Source organism: Phyllostomus discolor, chromosome 1, assembly GCF_004126475.2.
Source record: "Phyllostomus discolor isolate MPI-MPIP mPhyDis1 chromosome 1, mPhyDis1.pri.v3, whole genome shotgun sequence".
In the NCBI taxonomy this organism is placed as follows: Eukaryota; Metazoa; Chordata; class Mammalia; order Chiroptera; family Phyllostomidae; genus Phyllostomus; species Phyllostomus discolor.
This window is the reverse complement of record NC_040903.2, coordinates 191,486,498-191,499,553: the sequence shown is the minus strand read 5'-3', so window position 1 is coordinate 191,499,553 and position 13,056 is coordinate 191,486,498. Positions and strand designations below refer to the sequence as shown.

General features: G+C 46.0%; 1 protein-coding gene across 1 annotated transcript in view; it reads left to right on the top strand.

Annotated features, from left to right (window-relative positions):
- The window catches only part of ZFYVE26 (zinc finger FYVE-type containing 26), a 60,566-nt gene that overhangs the window by 24,908 nt on the left and 22,602 nt on the right, over window positions 1–13,056 (top strand). Inside the window, 9 exon segments of the mRNA XM_028505932.2 lie at window positions 104–206; window positions 1,038–1,783; window positions 3,108–3,304; window positions 4,568–4,672; window positions 6,182–6,304; window positions 6,695–6,871; window positions 8,232–8,478; window positions 9,179–9,277; window positions 12,295–12,458. Of these exon segments, the coding sequence (XP_028361733.1) occupies window positions 104–206; window positions 1,038–1,783; window positions 3,108–3,304; window positions 4,568–4,672; window positions 6,182–6,304; window positions 6,695–6,871; window positions 8,232–8,478; window positions 9,179–9,277; window positions 12,295–12,458 (1,961 nt within the window).

The following is a 13,056-nucleotide window of genomic DNA, read 5'->3' as shown; positions in this document are numbered from 1 at the left end:
TAGTCCCCATTCTGACACTACTTTTTTATTGATTCTGGAAATCGAGGCTCTGAACTGTTGCGGTCAGTGGTGCAAACAAAGGTCATTTTCCTTACATTTACAGATCACGTGGAGGTCAAAGTAGGAAATCCCTTTGTTCTCCTGCAGCAGAGCTCTTCCCAACTGGTGTCACACCTCCTGCTTGAGCGACAAGTTCCACCAGACAGGTAGGAGCTACCCCTTGAGAGGCAAGCATGGGCCTTCCTAATTTTTTCATCAAGGGAACCAAGGGCTCCGTGGGACTATGCGTGGGTTCAGTATGCAGGGTGGGTGTTCTTCTAGACTTTACCCTTGCTTTGCATTTACTCTTACACAGCTACGTTCAAATTCCATGTGCCCCCTTTCTCTCTCTCTTGCCACCATTAAAATTTACATTGCAAATATAAAATTAAGGGAAGAATCTTTGCTTAGGGATAGGCAAAAATCTGAAAACTTGATAACACAGTAGTTGCCCAGGCTATGGAGAAACAAGCATTCTCATAGATTGCTGGTGGGATAGAAACTGGTGCGAGCCCCTCTGGGAGGGCAGTGTGTCTACACCTGCCAAAACTACAAGTGCGTGCACTCTGCGACCTAGCAATCTACGCCGGGGAATTCATCCTGCGGCTTTCTTATGCATATGGAAAAGGATGTATGTATAATGTAATTTTACTATAGTCTTGTATGTAATAGCAACAGATCAGAAAAGCCATTGTGTGCTAACAGGAGACCAGATAAATTATGGTTGATCTCCATAATCGAATACCATGTACTTGTAAAAAGAAATGAGGGGCCTCTTTGTAGAGAAATATGGACAGATCTCCCAGTTATGCTATAAAGGAAAGAAGCAAAGGACAGAGCAATATGTCTGATATCTACCTTTTGTGTTTAAAAAAAGAAGTGGGAACGATTGAAGAGCCTACATTTACATTTGCTTGTGTAAACACAAAGACATTCTGAGATTAGGTGATGATGCCTGTGCACTCAGCTTTGCATTCCCTTTGCTTCTCTCCCTCCAGGCTAGCAGCCCTTCTGGCCCAAGAGAGACTCAGCCTGAGTGTGCCACAAGTCATCGTCAGCTGCTGCTGCGAGCCCCTCGCCCTGTGCCCTTCCCTGCAGAGCCAGCAGACATCATCTCTCCTGACCCACCTGGGCACCCTGGCCCAGCTGCACGCCACCCACTGCCTAGAAGATGCCCCGCTTTCTACACAGAGCTCCCCGAAGCCAGCTGAGAACCCCACATCAGAGAAGAAGCCCCGTTCCTCCCCAAGGGATTCATCACCCTCCGCCCTCACCTCCTCCACCTTGGCCTTCCTTAAGTCCCGCTCAAAGCTGCTGGCTACTGTGGCCTGTCTGGGGGCTTCCCGGGGAACAAAGGTCACCAAGCCCAGCTTGTCGTGGAAGGAGCTTCGTGGCCGCAGGGAGGTACCTCTGACTGCAGAGCAGGTAGCTCGGGAGTGTGAGCACCTTCTGGAACAGTTCCCTATGCTTGAGGCCGCCCTCCTGGCTGCCTGGGAGCCCCTGCATGGATCCTCCAAGCAAGAGCAGAGCCAAGCAGCGAGTCTCTGTGGCCAGGCTGGTCTCTCTACTGTCCTCCTTGGCCTGCATTCTCCTGTTGCCCTGGATGTGCTCACCGAGGCCTTCGAGGAAGCCCTAGTGGCCAGGGACTGGCCCCGGGCCCTGCAGCTCACCGAGGTGTACGGACGAGACGTGGAGGACCTGAGCGGCACACGGGACGCAGTCCTGAGCTGCGCTGCGGCCTGTGGTGAGCAGAACGCTCTGCCCCTCCACCAGTGCCAGTGATAGTGGGCGCCCACTGAGCGCGTCCGCACATTCAACCTTCACCGTAACTCTAGAGGAAGCTGCCACCGTCAGTGTAGGAGTCTCGCCCAGGGTAGTAAGTGGTGGAGCAGCACTTGAAACCCAAGTCTGTCTAACTTTTGGACACGTGTTCATAACCAGTATTCTCAGCCCTGCATATCAGAATCACTGGACAATTCTGTGGACCACAACTATCTAGGCTCCCTCCCCAAAAGCCTGGGATGGAAGTTAGGCAAATGTTTACTTTAAAACAGGCGTGCAGATGTTTTCTTTGAAGGGCACCAAAGGCCATCAAGTCTCCATTGAAACTACTCAGCTGTTCATTGTAACATGAAAGCAGCCACAGATATATAAACAAATGAGCATGGCTGTATTTTCATAAAACTAATTATAAAAACAGACCCTGGGCCTGTTTGACAACCCCTACTTTATTTTTTAATATTTATTTATTTATATTTACTCTTTATTATATTTTTTCCATTTCCATTTAGTCCCCTTATATCCCCCGCCCAGCAATCACCACACTGTGTGACAACCCTACTTTAAAAGCTCCCAGATGTTGGTGTGTGCTGAGTTGAGAGCCCATGACCCACAACCCTCCACCAGGGGGAGCAAGAGTCGGGTGGGCTGTGGTACAAGGTTTCTGGGCCGAGGGCCTGGCTTCCCTGTGGGAAGGAGAGAAAGCGCCCTGGGGAAGCCCACTGGTTAAGCTGTCGTATCTGCTTGGAGTCTGTTTTTCAGCTCTGAGATGGTGCGGGCGGGGAGAGAGAGAGATCTTCTAAGTAATAATGATAGGATATTGAGGGAGTGAAACTGGTTTGCCTGAAATAACAAGTAATTATGTATGTAGCAGAGTGAAAATTGCAAGTAACACTAAATGTTCCACTGACTCATTGTGTCTGAAATGTTGCTGTATGTGCAGCATGCCGGAACATGGAGAGAGCGTCGTCTATTCTGTCTTTTTGTCCTTCTTCTCCCTTCCTCCCTTCCTGTTTCTTCCTCTCTTTCTCCATCTCTTCCGCTCTCTCCAAAAAGTCTCATGACCCTGACTGAGTTTGCACAAAGAGAAGCACAGGGTGTAACACTTCTCCTTGCCGTACAGTAATGGCTCCAAATGTAAAATCTAGTTAAGGTCAGATGGAACTTAAGGATCCTCCAAACTCCAGTTTCATGATACTGACCAAAGCTCTCCTCTTAAGAAGTAGCCTGAACTCTGGGGCTCTTTTGGTGCCAGTCTTGCTGCCTCTGGGCATCTTTTTGTCTTATAGACAAAGAAGGTTGGCAGTACCTGTTTCCTGTGAAGGATGCATCGCTGAGAAGCCGGCTAACCCTAAAGTTTGTGGACAGGTGGCCCCTGGAGTCGTGTCTGGAGATCCTGGCCTACTGCGTCTCAGACACAGCTGTCCAAGATGAACTAAAGTGTGAACTACAGAGAAAGCTGGCGGAGCTGCAGGTGTATCAGAAGGTACGGACCCTGGCATCAAGAGAAAGGAAATGGACTCCACACCCTGTTACTGAATCTGTCCAGTCTGTTCCCGTGTGACGGTGGGTTTTAAGAAACAGAACGCTAGGCCTGGCTTTTGCTTTGCAGCGAGGAGGCCTCCATCTGGTTCCTGTTTCATTTACTCCTATTATTTTTTTTATTTATTTATTTTTAGAGAGGGGAGGGAGGGAGGGGGGAGAAAGAGAGAGAGAGAGAGAGAGAGAAACATCAACATCAATGTGCGGTTGCTGGGGGTTACGGCCTGCAACCCAGGAATGTACCCTGGCTGGGAATTGAACCTGGGACACTGGTTCCCAGCCCGCGCTCAATCCACTGAGCTATGCCAGCCAGGGCTTACTCCTATTATTTTAAATACATACGCATCAAACAAAGATAAAAAAAATTCACATTGGATGATGCTTTATAGTCCACAGAGCTTTTTCACATATACAGGAGATGGGGCAAAAGTAGGTTTACAGTTGTGAGTATGCAAAACACAGAGTTTATTCTTGTGTTATTAGTTATTGTATCATTTTCCATGCAGACAACTGTAAGCCTACTTTTGTCCCACCCTGTGTATTTGAGCTTTGTATATGTTTTATATCCACTGCATTTTTTGTTGTTCTTCAGTAGCTTTTATGGAGCTTATCTCATAATATGTCTTTTTTAAAGATTGTTTCAATCTCAGCTAAATTTCAAGAGCTGTTTGAAAGGATGTGTGAATGTGACAATTTCAAAAATGAAAGATTCTTGTAGGATATGTGTTACATTCAACATCAAGAGGCTCAGGGGGACAGATTTAGGTGATAACAAGTATACAACTTACACCGATTTTTCCATGTGTACTTGGAACTGAACCGAGTCCAGAGCCCCACCAGGGAAAGGCAGGTGAAATTGGCAGGTGCAGATTTTCTTTCCAGTCTTGCTCAGAAGTTTTCGCACAGAGCTAAATGCTGCATGAAAGTGGTCCCGCATTCAAACCAGCAGACTATTTCACAAGTGAAAGGCTCCAGTGCTGCCCTCCCCACCCAGTTTTTGCTCCCTGGTTGTGCTTCCCCAGTAGGTTCACTGTCCTCTCAACAGTCTTTGACCCATTTGCTCCATTTCCCCCTCTCCCCAGCAAGATACAACAGCCTGACTTTGGGACAGAGACCTGGGGGTGGCTCATCCCTGCACACTCCGGTGACTCATCTATGGAGGAAGAGGCTGCGTTGTGGTTTGATAGCTTTTTCTGTCTTCCCTTAGATTTTAGGTTTGCAGGCTCCCCCAGTGTGGTGTGACTGGCAGACGCTGAGGACCTGTTGTGTTGAGGACCCATCAGCTGTCATGGACATGATTTTAGAAGCAAAGGTACCATTTTCCTGGGCGGTATTCCCCGTCCTCCTCTTTTCAGAGTTACAGCTCTTTAACTAGCTGTGTACACCCCTCCCCCCGTATCACTGTCCACAGTTTTTATAACTACATCACATTCTCTTTTCTTTCCTGTGCATGTGTGTATGAATTTACCGAGGTAGAGAGAAATGTAAAACTAATACCAGCTGATGCTTTTGCACTTTCACCTTGCACTCCTACGTGCGACTTCCTACACTATATGCAGGGTACAGGATGTGTGTATAGCCATGGAATTTCTGTGTTTTTGGGCGTGAGCATCCCACCTTCACTGAGAGGTTACCAACTGCTCCTCAGACCAGTTGCCCTGGTTGTACTCCCACTCATAGTTCCTTCACTCCATACCCTCACTCTCTTTGGCTATCATCCAACTTTTCACTTTTTGCCAATAGAACAGTATCTCATCGTTTTAATTTTCATGATTAGTAATGACCTAAATATCTTTTCATGTCTTTATTGAACACTTGAGTGATATGGAGAATTTCATCTACCTTGTAAGGAGCTGATGTACCGTAGTTCAAAATGTAGATAATGCTCATTCAGATGTTCAATCATCCAAGAAGCATTCATTGAATACCTATTATTTGCTAGTCACTGTGCTAAAGTGGTGTTGAAACAAAGATGATTAAGCTCCGTCCTTGCCCTTGAGCAGCTCACATTTTGGGAAGCGGGGCCATGAGAGGTGTAGTCCTGGGTAATCACTAGGTATCAAGTGTCAGAAGTAAGCCCAGACTGTAACAGGAGCACCAGCAGGGCACCTAGCATAGCCTGAGAAACAAGGAAGGATCCTAAAGAAGGCAGCACCAGGCGGAGGTATAAGGAGGGCGTTTCAGGCACCACCACGTCAGAATACTTGGACAAAGCCCTGGAAATTCTATTCTCTGAAATTTAACCCAGAGCTCAGAAATCGGGTGGGAGGGTAGGACAGGGGTGGGATCCAACCCCAGACGTGTTTGTTTGATGCATGCAGTAGTGGTCTACAGAGTTTTTATTTTTATATTGATTTCATTGCCAACATTGTAAAATAGGGACTTTTTTCATTTAAAATGGTTTAAATTTTTTAGAGTCTAGTAACACTGGACCTGCACATTCATATGGCCACGATCAAAGCTGAGTAGGCATTGTCTCCTTTGGACAGCCTTCTCTGTCTTCCCTACCTCCATTGCATCTCCCAGGCTGACCCCACGTGTCAGTCACTGTATGCCATCTGCTTTTCTCTTTTATGATACAGCTGAGCTGACAGTCACATCATTAACAATCAGCCTGCTTTCATGATTTTCATAACTTAACTTGCCACCTAGACCTTTGAGTTCATGATCCCACTTTAATCCTGTAGTGAAGTTTCCATCAGCACTTACAAACTTTCTGGGGGATTAGCAGACCCGATTGCTGAGAAAAATCAGGCAAAAGCTGGATTTGTGCCAAGGCCAGTCATTGAAAGGGATCGAAGGTGTTTGTGTTTCCTTCCAGGAGTACCAGCTATGTGAGGAGTGGGGCCGCCTATACCCCATCCCAAGAGAAGATTTAATCAGCCTGCATCAAAAGCACCTTCTTTACCTTCTAGAAAGAGGAGATCACGAAAAGGCTGTGAAAGTAAGCCTCCAACTTTTCCCATTTTGGGGGGTGGGGAGGGACAAGAAGGTTAGTCCCATCACATGGCTTTGTTCCTGCTAAATCCTACGCAAATATTCCCAATCTCAGATCTGCCCCTCTTGTCCTTCGGGGGCTGGTTATGGTCTGAATCTTGAGCAGAAAGTGCCTAGCCCTGCTTTAGGTGCCAGAGGGGCAGCCGGGTCCAGGATTCTGCTGCGCTCTAGTCCTGTCAAAGCCATCATTTATGAAGCCATAGGAGTGGCAAAAAAATGAGCTCAGGGAAGTTGTTTGTCCAAAACAAATAAATGTTTTGTTCTCAGACAAAACAGGGCTGGCCTAAGTGTTCTTCTACAGGCTTCACCTTTCTTCTCTGCCCTTGTCTTGCAACAGCTTCTGCGAAGAATTCCTGACCCTTCCATGTGCCTTGAGGTCGCAGAGCAATCCCTGGACCAGCACCCTAGCTTGGCCACTTCTCACTTCTTGGCCAACTACCTCACCACCCACTTCTATGGAAAACTGACCGCCGTTCGACACCGTGAAATCCAGGCTCTGTACATGGGGTCCAAGGTAAGGAGGAAAAGCAGGTGCCGGGAAAGCACGCTTGAGGTGGAGTCTGCTGGCCCAGCTCCCACTTCAGAATTTCCCCTGTCAATGGCTCTTCTTCCGGGCTCCTGCGTAAACTCTTTCCCCCAACAGCGCACCACAGCCTAGCTGAGTCCCTCAGGACTTGTGCTTCTCTCACTGCCCCGCCTCCAAAGTGAATTTGACCTGACCCTCTCTTTATGTTTCCCCTGGCGTCTGCTATCTCAGTTCTGGTCATGTATTGGAATTGGAATCACCTGGACCTTTCAAAAATACCAGTAATGGACGTTTTTACCCGAAATCAATGAAAACGGAGTCTCTTGCACCAGGGCCTGGCTCTCTTCCAGAGAGAGTCTGGAGTGAGGATTTAAACTATTGCTTGTTAAAGGATTAATTGTGTAGGTAATAAGATAAGGTAATAGGCCTTTACCTTTGATATGTAACCTTGGAGACACTAATAGAAAAATAATGTCAAACCCAAAAGAAGTAATCCAGCAAAGGAGTGTTTGGAGAGACATGGGGCCCTCTGACCCTTTTCTGATAACTCTGGTGGGCAGTCAGACATGCCGCCCACAACAGAATGAGTGTTGGGAAGCCAGGAATATGACCGCCGGCCCACTTGCTAAGCATTCAACTACATAAAAATGTTCCTAAAGACGATACATCTTTTTTTTAAACCTCTTTGATGCACTATACCTAAATGGGGGACTCCTGAAAACTGGCAGTCAGCAGAGCTGATGAAAACATTTCGCACCTAGGAATAACAACCTCTAGGAGAAGTTTAGAGTCCTATTTACCCGTAGGAGGCTGGAGGTGCCAGGTTACGCAGTCCACTGATATCACCTTATATTGCTCCTTCCAATAAAGCCCAATTAGACCCAATGGTGGGTTTGAGTTCAGGCAGAGCTCAACCACTCCTGGAGGGCCTGGCCAGAGGTCAGAGGTCAGCCTACCACCCATGGGCCAAATCCACTCCTCAGCCTGCTTTCTAAATCAAGATTTATTGGACAGAAGTACTTGCATTCATTTACATATTATCTATGGCTGTTTTCCTACTACATTGGCATAGTGGAGTAGTTGCAACAGAGACTTTATGGCCCAAAAAGCCTAAAGTATTTACTTACAGTAAAAGTTTGCTAACCCTTCCTCTAGGTGAAGGTATTTGGAATGCACTTGTTGATTGCCGCTGGGGGCCATCCTTGCTTCCTAGAAGACTACTAGCCAGTTTCAGTAGTTAGCCTTGTACCCTTGGTGCCCAGCACCCTGCCCCTCCCAGTAAGAACCTCAGCTTCCTTCTCAGGTTTGTGTACTGTTTTGTTTACTCTGTGATGCACCTCACAAACAGGTCCTGCTGACCTTGCCTGAGCAGCACCGGGCCAGCTATTCCCACTTGTCCTCCAGCCCCCTGCTCATGCTGGAGCAGCTGCTCATGAACATGAAAGTGGATTGGGCCACTGTGGCTGTGCAGACGCTGCAGCAGCTGCTGGCCGGGCAGGAGATCGGCTTTACCATGGACGAGGTCGACTCACTGCTTTCCAGATACGCGGGAAAAGCCCTGGACTTCCCGTACTCTCTGAGGGAGAAACGGTCAGGTAACCACCAGCACCCTAGATGGGGGTTTCACACGGGGGAAGAAGTTCTGTGCTACATCCTTTGTTTTCATTTCTCCTCCTCTATTATTTTGAATTGGTAGAGATTGAAAGAGAATAGGAGAGGTCTTGGTCTTGGAGGAAGTAGCAAGCTAACCAGAATTTTAAAATGGCAGATGACCACCATGTGCCTGATAACATAAAGGTTTGGGAAACGAACACACTGGCAGCAGTGCCTGCATGGCCGTGGTGCAGCGGGCTCCTAAGTGCCATTGTTCGTACTGAGGGTGTGCTCTGTTCCCCACGTCTCATCAGCCATCCCTGGTATGCGAGCTGCTTAGCCTCTTCAAGAATGAAGAACAGGAGTGAATACGGGCTGATGTTCCCAGCCAGCTCCCTTTTCCTACCCCCTACCCTCCAAAGGCATCTTCTTCCACTCCCCTCTGGGCACTTTGCTATTCATTTTGTAAAATCTTTATATCTACTTTATTTTTCTCATGTGCCTTTATAAACTTACCTTGTTGAGGACTTTAAGAATCACACATGCTACTGGCTTAGAAGTACCTCGACCGTTCCTTTTATACCTGGTAGAATCGTGGGGTGATAACCAGTGAAACCAACAGGGCCTTGAACTAGATGCCCAGCACCGCGAGTAAAGGTGCTTATGGTGGAATGATATTCTGACAGCACTTTCCCTCTCCAGATTCTGTGCTCCAACTCCAGGAAGTCGTCAGTCAGGCTCCAGACCTCGAGACCTTGACTAGGTCCCCGTCAATAGAGTTCTGTCCTGCCGCTGCGCCTGGTAAGAACAGGTTCTGAGAGTTAGCCAAACTTAGCTCAATCTTGCCGCATCCTGACTTTCTGCTTCTTCTACCCCCTTTTTTATTTCTAGTTACAACATCCTTACTGCTTTTCTTCATTTGTCAACATTGTACACCCCAGAAAATTCATCATACAGTTGATTCTCATTTTTTGTGGTAGTATATCTTTAGCTTCTACAAACACTGAATTAGTGACTACTGAACCGTTGCTGCTAGGGAAAATATGTATGTGTGTGTCTATAGATGTATACCGCAGATATGTGTTATATATATTTGTATGTGGTTTAGATATTTATCATATATGTGGATTAGATAGATATATTACATAGATTATAATCTTAAATTGAAAAGAGGTCAAACGAGTAGATTCTGTTTTACAAAAGAGAGAAAGAGGCTCAGCCTGTTAAGTATTAAGTGACTTGCCTGAGGCCGCCCACCATTGGTGCCAGAGCCGGAATGCAAACCCTGTTTAACCCGCCCCAGAGGTTAACCCGCTCGGAGCTTCTCGCGCTGCACTACACTGTCCCCTACCGTGTGCATCCTCCCGTTGTCTCTGCATGAGCACTCAAACGGGAGAGCAGACTGCGCCTTTCCAACCTTTGCTGAGAACCTACAGTTCGGAGACTTAAATTACTCACCACTCTGCATGTCTGTGAAAGCAGTGTAAATATTGATTTTGAGCTCACAAATAAATTTTAGTGAGCAGGCAAATTTGCAGATAAGGAATCTGTTAACAAGAAGGATTGACTGTATTTAGTCCTCATGTTTATTCTGCTCCTAAACTGCACTTAATTGCTCACGTCTGTCACCCGTATGGGGCACAAGCTCCTTGAAGGCCTCAGCTCTGTGTCAGTTGCCCCTTTTTGCCGTCCCTCCTTTCCCGCCGCCTCTGGCCCTTTGCACAATGGCCTCGGCTCAAAGAAGTTCAGCAAGTGTTTGTTCTGACAGCAGTCAGAGCAGGGTACTGGGGAGAGAGCTAAAGTCTCTCTCTTTTGTGTACTGCTTAGAGTCGCTGTGTTTTTCAGTTTTCCTTTTCTGTGACTAGTCAACATTCCCCTGCAAGGTGACCAGAAATCTCCTTAGATACCATAGAGCAAACACTGTGGCATTTCATGGCCATTCTTTGAGAATTAGTCATGGCTCATGAATCCCATCGGACCTGAGGGGAGGGCTTAGACTTACAGGCATGTGAACAGCTTCACATATCTGCACAAGGCAGCCTGAGCAGCTTTGGTTTATGTTTTTAGGGGTTTTTTAGCTTTTTATTGTGGAAAATTTCCAAAACACAAAAGTAGAGAGAATAGCGCAATGAAATCTCACATACCTGTTGTCCAGCTATAATAATTACATGTCACCCTGGCTGGTGTGGCTCAGTGGATTGAGAACTGGCCTGCGAACCAAAGGGTTGCCGGTTCGATTCCCAGTCAGGGCACATGCCTGGGTTGCAGGCCAGGTCCCCAACAAGGGGCGCATGAGAGGCAACCACATATTGATGTTTCTTTCTCTTTCTCCCTCCCTTTCCCTCTAAAATAAATAAATAAAGTCTTAAAAAAATAATAATTCATCATCTCATGGTGGCCATTCTTGTTTCATCTATGCCCCTGTCCTTCTACTGGATTATTTTGAAGCAAATTCTAGTTATAATTTCATTTATAAATATATCAATATATGAGGTCTGTCCAGAAAGTATATCATATGAAAAATAGAGACATTTATTGAAGAAGATATGAGATACAAGAAACATTGTACATAGGATAATGACACCTCAGTCCCCTTCCAAGTAGGCACTTGGGACTTCATACAGTTCTCCCTGTCACCATCAGCTGTCCCTTCATAGTCTCCTGAATCTCATTGATAGTCTGAAATCTCTTCACTTTCAAAGGTGATTTTAGTTTTGGGAAAAGCCAGATGTAGCCGGGTACCAAATCTGAGTTGTAGAGGGACTGAATTATCTGAGTGATTTGACGTTTTGCCAGAAATCTCTGCACACGATGTGATGCATAAGCTGGTGTGTTGTTGTGATGAAGCTGCCAGTTACAAGTTGCCCATAGCTGTGCCCTTCTAAATCATCTGAATAGTTTCCATGGAGGAATGTTGAAGCTTAATGCAAAATTTGATGCAGATTCGTGGTTCTACTCGCTCAGTCATTCTGAATGCAGCAGCCGCATGGTACACATGCCCCCACTGACTAGTACAGTGAAGTCACCATTGTTCACACATGTGCATTCCAGTCCATTCTCCGTGGCTGCCAGGTTACATCGATGTCATGCAAACCGTTCTCATTACATTAACAGTGGTTGGACTCTTTCTGGATAGACCTTATATATCTCTATAAATAAGGACATTTATAAAATAAAACCATAACATTATTTCGTACCTAAAAAATTAACAATTCCTTATTATTATCAACTATCCAGTCAATATTTAGGTTTCTCCAGTTGTCTTATAAAGATTTATTTAGAATTGATTTTTCTAAAATCAAGATCTAAGTAATGCTCACATATGGCATTTGGCTAAAATATCTCTTAATCATTATCTCTTTTAATGATTATAAAATATATCTTTTAATCATTAGGTTCTCTACCTCTTTTTCCCCACTGCCTCTTTTTTTATTTGTGGAGGAAACTAGGTCATTTGTCCTAAAGAGTGTCCCACATGCTGGATTTTGCTGATTGTTGCCCTGGGGCAGTATGGGTCTTTATCCATTCACTATATTTCTGGTATACTGGCAGCAATATCTAGAAACTTGATTTGATGCAGGCTTAATATTTTGGGTTATGTATATTTGGTGGATGGATGTGTGCTCCCCATCAGGAGATACACAGCATACAGTTGTCTCTCTTCTTGTGATGCAGTGAGCCATTAATGATCATTAGCTGGATCTGTTATTCCAGTAGGGATTAGTAAAATGGTGAAATTCTAATTCTCTCATTTCTTCTTCATTTATGAGCTGAACTATTAATCATCTTTTACTCTGACTTCTGACCCTGACTCCCAGGTGTCTCCACTGTACCCTCCCCCAGCCCGAGGGAGAGGACCGATGCACAGAGTCAGCCCCTGCTGCAGTTTGTGCCCCCAGCAACGCCCCCAGCCAGGCACCAGTGGGTGCCGGACGAGAGCCAGAGCGTCTGCATGGTCTGCCGCAGGGAGCACTTCACCATGGTAAGCGGTGTCAGTCTCCAGCTTTTTCTGAAGGAGAAATTAAAGGAAAACTCTAGTTCATGGGCCTGAGTTGACAGTCACCTCATGGCCCCAAGAAGATATTGGTATTTCCAGAAGAACTACCAAATCAAGACTTTGGATTTATTTTTGACCTGACCAGAATGTATTTTCTGGCTTCAAACAGGTAGCAGATGCCCACAAATAGCCTTAAATTGTCAAATCTTTGCCATTCGCATGAAAAAAAAAAAACAAAAACGAGGCAGACCAGTATAGCGGAGGAGTTGCCAGATATCAGGCCTTGTTCCCGGCTCCTCCGTCCTTCACAGTCAGACAGGTGACCTGATAGTGTTACCTGTGCTGCCTCTGCAGGCCGACGCCCTACTTTCTAATCCCAGCTCGGCCTCTTATTAGCAGTGTGACTGTTAACTATTTCCGTCACAGATACTCACTTGTAAACTCAGGATGACACATTACTTGAGTCATGTCACTGAAAGGACTGATAACAGTAACAAATGTTAGCACACTTAATGTAGTGCCTGACCAGTGTATTACTCAGTGCTGATGAAAACGATGGCAGTGTAATTTCTCAGTGTCTGTC